A 5,744-nucleotide genomic window follows, 5' to 3' on the forward strand; every position below is an offset into this window, starting at 1 on the left:
GCTGGAATAGCTCAGTTGGTTAGAGCGTGTGGCTGTTAACCACAAGGTCGGAGGTTCAAGCCCTCCTTCTAGCGTTGGAGTGAAATCATTTCATTTTTTTCCTTTTCAATATGAAAGTAATTTCACTTCTCTTTATTTGCAATCATTCCCAGTGCAGTAGGGTTCAAATGAAATCATTACATTTTTTGCTTTTCTATTTGAAAGTAATTTCACTTCTGTTTATTTGCAATCATTCCCAGTGCAGTAGGGTTCAAATGAAATCATTACATTTTTTGCTTTTCTATTTGAAAGTAATTTCACTTCTCTTTATTTGCAATCATTCCCAATGCAATCTCATGTGAAAGTAAATTAAATGATTTTGTATTTAGTTATAAAAAATTATTTTACTTTGTAATAAAAGAATTCAAATTGTGTGAGCGATGAGGTACAATGAACATTCTACAAGGGGATGTCCATTGCACCGGGGCATGAAGAGAATTTTTTATAAAAAATCATTTTACTCCGACGATTGAGAGCATCCACGCACACGTTCCAAGGGGCTGTCGGTGTAGAGGATTTTCACGCATAACAATTTCCATGAATTTTTGAAAGGCATCATTATTAAATATGATAATAAATTTAAGTTTTTTATGCTATCATGTTAACCTTTTTAATTTCCCTTGCTATCAAAATATGAAAAAACATGAGCTAACATTGAAAGGATAATGGGCCTCAAAGTTGGCTGGGCTTTCGGTCAAAGCTCATAAAATTGTTTTCCCTTGGCTTCGACGTGGCATATGCCACTTGTGAATATATTTCTTCTCCTGGAAGCATCCGTTGATCCGTTGCAATGGATAACGAGAATTAATATATAAAGGGGCAACGCGTGGCACAATTTTCATTTTCAGAGATCTTCTTCTTCTTCCTCCTCCTGAGTATTAATTACAGAGTAGGTATTACCGTATTAGCCTATTAGAATTGCAGAGCAAAGATGGGGACGAGTGAAGAACGCTCAGAAATCGTATTCTTCGATTTGGAAACCACGATTCCTTTCAGACCGGGTCAAGGCTACGCAATTTTAGAGTTCGGAGCGATTCTGGTGTGCCCTCGAAAACTGGTGGAGCTTGATAGCTACTCAACCCTGATAAAGCCTGACGATCTCTACGCTGTCTCGGTTGTTTCCGTTCGTTGTAACGGAATCACCCGAGATGCTGTCGCCTCTGCTCCTGCTTTCCGAGATGTTTCCGATAAGATCTTCGACATGCTTCATGGTTAATTCCCTTCCCTTCCTCTCTCTGGGGCCTTGGGGCTTGGTTCGATGATTGTGTGAGAGGTTTTTAATTTTTTGGGTTTGTGTGGTTATTGTTACTTACACGTACAGGTCGAGTTTGGGCGGGTCATAATATCTTGAAATTCGATTGCGTGAGAATATGGGAAGCATTTGCAGAGATAGGTCGGCCGGCTCCACATCCTAAAGGAACTATTGATTCATTGACATTGTTGACACATACGTTTGGAAGGAGAGCTGGGAACATGAAGGTGTGTGCTGAATTATCCCCCTTTTTTTTCCATTTTAAATTTGGATAATGGTCGAGTTTCCCTTGACGCATGTGCTTCTGTTTTTGGTGCAAGACCCACGAGGGGCAAACAAGGGACCCAAGAAGGGTCAGAATAGGACCCGGACCTACGAGGGGCCAACAAGGAGGTTCATTGATTGGGCCACACATATTACTAATTCAAATACCATATCAAGAATGGTGGGAGAATAATATCTAAGTTGTCTCTCTCATTGAGCTAGAAGCTCATCCCCCACTAGCGTTGGGCCACTTTGATTAGACTCATGTGTTTTGTTAACTCTCTAATCCCAATTCTTATTCTTTTTATATTATATATGGTCGAAAATTCATTTTCCATGCTAATTAAATGGTTCATATCTCCATGGAAAGAAGATTCTTTCATAAACTAAGTTAGGGTAAATATTAAATTTTCCCATTCTTCTTTTTTCAAGTAGTTGAAACTTGAAAGAGTTTGCCTCCTTTACTTTTCTTTCCGACAAGTTTTCCTTCACCTGTAGTGAACCAAAAACCTTTTCCTTTCTCACTTCCTTCTACTTTTTGTATTATTAATAAACCTTGTCCCAATCCGAATCCTAAGGGTTAAGTGCAAGCCAGACCTTAATCAAAAGTCATATTAGAATATCATCCTAAAGGCACCAGATCCACCCAGGGGCTTAGGCCGTGTTTGGTAGCTAAGATAAGAAAATAAAAGAAAAAAGTACAAAAATTATGCTATTTTCTTGCGTTAAGAAATTCTCATTGTGCATGGTATATTATGAACCAAGAGAATACTCATTTTTAAATTTCTTACCAAATATACATATTTTTATTTTTTATTTTCTTACCATTTCATTTCATTTCTATTTTTTTTTCTTTTCTTATACCAAGAGAATATTCTTTTTGAATTTCTTGTCAAATATACATTTTTTTTTTCTTATCAATTCATTTCATTTCTATTTTTTTCTTTTTCATTTCTTTTTCCCATTCTTCTTTTTTCAAGTAGTTGAAACTTGAAAGAGTTTGCCTACTTTACTGTTCTTTCAGGTGAGTTTTCTTCGCCTGTAGTGAACCAAAAATGTAATAATGACAATCATCATGGTGGGTGAGAGATTCTTGATTCATTTGTGTGAAGGAAAACCTTTTCCTTTCTCACTTCCTTCTACTTTTTATATTATTAATAAACCTTGTCCCAATCCGAATCCTAAGGGCTAAGTGCAAGCCAGGCCTTAATCTAAAGTCATATTAGAATATCATCCCAAAGGCCCCAGATCCACCTAGGGGCTTAGGCTGTGTTTGGTAGCTAAGATGAGAAAAGAAAAGAAAAAAAAGTACAAACATTATACTATTTTTTTGCTTTAAGAAATTCTCATTGTGCATGGTATATTTTGAACCAAGAGAATATTTTTTTTTTTATTTCTTACCAAATATACATTTTTTTTAATTTTTTATTTTCTTATCATTTCATTTCTATTTTTTTTTTCTTTTCTTATACCAAGAGAATATTCTTTTTGAATTTCTTGTCAAATATACATATTTTTTAATCTTTTATTTTCTTATCATTTCATTTCATTTCATTTCTTTTTTTTTCTTTTCTAAATTATTTTTCTTTTTCATTTATTTTCTATTCTTCTCTTGACTACCAAACACAGCCTTAGGGCGAGACGGGCTTTTCCATTTCTAATCTGATATAAAGAACCTCATCATATCGGACATGTCGATTAGTTGAAGTAAAGCCATTTATCTTTCTTTTCCCCCTCTTCTGCGTGGGTTTTATCTGTAAAGTCCAAGTTCTTTCTCTCTCTTGTTCTCTCTCTGGCTCGATTATTAGTTCTGTGGACCTGAAAGTGCCTTTGCTACCTTTGTTTGCGCTAAGTTCCATTTTCCGGCCAGTTCAATAGGATTTGAGTTCATTTTTTTTTTTCATTTTTCTGGTATGTAATTGAAATTGCCTGTGATATTCCAAGCTAGAGAGTTGTTCTCTAGGGTTACTTTTGATTGTTTATTAGGGATATTATCTTTGTATCATGAATGTATAGTTTGATGTGAATTGTATCATTAGAACCTACAATCTATTGGTTCTGTTTTGTTTGATGAAAGACTTTGTGTGATTGATATATTGGGCGTCTTCTATGCAGCTGGCATCTCTAGCAACCTATTTTGGACTTGGCCAGCAGACTCATAGGTAATATGGTTGCTTACTTTCTAATAATTATTATATTTTTCTGAATGGGGTTCAAGTTCAGGAGTTAATTTATTGGATATTATACTTGTGCTAGTCAACGTCTATTTCCAAGGGGATCGTTACCAATACAAAGTCTCTGTTTCATTTTTATTAAAAAATGTTCCTGATACACATTTCTTCTACTCGGCATTATTTTATCATTTTTAGTCAAGCAGGAAAATTTTATATCTCTTTTGATTTTTGATTTTTTACTTTGTAAGGGTAGGTAGTATTTGCCAGTTTCATCATGCCTGTCGATGATCTATGAATCACTTCACAGCCAATTAATCCTCAAAAGTGTACAAAACAACAACAATAACTCAGCTTTATCTCAACTAGATGGGGTCGGTTACATGGATTCTTGCCTCCAATCAGCTTTATTTGATGTCATACTTGATACAAGGCCTAAGCCATGCATGTCTTTCCTCACCACTTCTCCTTGAGTCATTTTAGGTCTACTTTTGTTTCTTTTAGTTCTTTTGATCTGAATCAAATCACTCCTTCGTACTGGAGCATCCTAAGGCCTCCGTTAAATATGACATGCCACCTCAAACAAATTTCTTGTAGCTTATCATGTATCAGAGCTACTCCCAGATCAGCTATAATATGATTATTCCTTACTTTATCCTTCCTAGTTTTGCCACACATCCATTTCAACATCTTCATTTCTGCTACGTTGAGTTTATTTATGTGATGCTTGTTGATTGCCTAACATTCCACACCATACATCATATCAGGTTGTATGATTGTCCAGTAAAATTTTTCTTTAAGTTTTAAAGGAATTATTTTAATTCTATGTGAAACATTATCCTCTATATCACATTTTTTATTGAGCCCAGATACTTAAAAATAATCACTTTGCAAAATCTCCCTCTCATCAATTTTCACCACCACATTATCCATTTTAGTGTAGCTAAAGTTACACATCATATACTCTGTATTCATTCTACTTATCTTTAAACATTTTGATTCCAAGCTTGATTTTCACAAGTTCAACTTGGCGTTAATCCTTGCTTTTGTCTCATCCACCAAAATAATATCATCAGCTAAAAACATACACCAACTCACCAAGGAACCTCCTGTTGAATGTCTTTGGTTAAATCATCCATGATAAGCACAAATAAATTAGGGCTTAAAGCTGGTTCTTGATGTGAGTCATGTGACCCAATTGTAATTGGGAATTCACTACCTTGACCCTCCACATTCATCGACAAAGTTTGAATCAAGAAATTAAATGTAGTACTTTATCAAATATCCAATTATTATTATTAGCTATTTTTTTTCTAAAAAGATACTTCAAGCCTTAGGCTTCAAAATTTATTGCATTGGTGTATGATGCCCCATGCTACAAATATCCATAATACATTGGGGACTTTTTGATAATAGAGTGGCCAAGACTGTAAAGAAAGTTTGTAGCCAAGTTGAAGCAGTGTACGTAATATGGTTCAACTGATGCTCTCTTTGTGGGTTTGAGGATGCTAATTTCTAATTTCCTTACAAAATTTATAACTAAAAATTATATTTGTCATAAACTAATAATTGCTCAAATAATGTTTCAGGAGCTTGGGTGATGTTCGGATGAATCTTGAAGTTCTCAAGAACTGTGCTGCAGTTTTGTTCTTGGTAATATTGGAACTCCAGAAGCTCTAACAGCTACAGTTTTATTAATGATAATAAGATATTATATTATTTATGTGTTTGCTAATTACATCTATCATTTAATTTCCATTATGTTTGAACTAGCATTTGTTTCTTCCCTTTCTTAAATGGAATATTATTTCTTTCATATAATTCTCTATATTGTTCATGTAGCTTGGAGCTTGCCAACCATGCTTTGTTACTAACTGACAAGATTTTTTTCTGTATCTCATGTTAAGATTTGGTTGCTCCATGTTAATCTTGATTGTACAGTGTGTCCCACAATCTCTTCAGCTGCAATATGCTACTTTACTCCCGCTTCTTTTCTTCTTCTTTTTTTTTTTTTTTTT

The 5,744-nt window shown here is 34.6% G+C and overlaps 1 protein-coding gene and 1 non-coding gene across 2 annotated transcripts in view; both read left to right on the forward strand.

Annotated features, from left to right (window-relative positions):
* Positions 1 to 74, forward strand: TRNAN-GUU. The gene has a single exon. It is a non-coding gene; the product is annotated as a tRNA-Asn (tRNA).
* Positions 75 to 857: 783 nt separating this feature from the next.
* Positions 858 to 5,744, forward strand: part of LOC122075752 (protein NEN1-like) — a 6,737-nt gene continuing 1,850 nt past the window's right edge. The window contains exons 1-4 of the mRNA XM_042640898.1: positions 858 to 1,250; positions 1,361 to 1,518; positions 3,671 to 3,717; positions 5,316 to 5,379. Of these exons, the coding sequence (XP_042496832.1) occupies positions 971 to 1,250; positions 1,361 to 1,518; positions 3,671 to 3,717; positions 5,316 to 5,379 (549 nt within the window). The 5' untranslated portion in view covers positions 858 to 970. The remainder of the gene's footprint in view (positions 1,251 to 1,360; positions 1,519 to 3,670; positions 3,718 to 5,315; positions 5,380 to 5,744) is intronic.

The sequence above is a fragment of the Macadamia integrifolia genome, chromosome 4 (assembly GCF_013358625.1).
Source record: "Macadamia integrifolia cultivar HAES 741 chromosome 4, SCU_Mint_v3, whole genome shotgun sequence".
Taxonomy (NCBI): domain Eukaryota; kingdom Viridiplantae; phylum Streptophyta; class Magnoliopsida; order Proteales; family Proteaceae; genus Macadamia; species Macadamia integrifolia.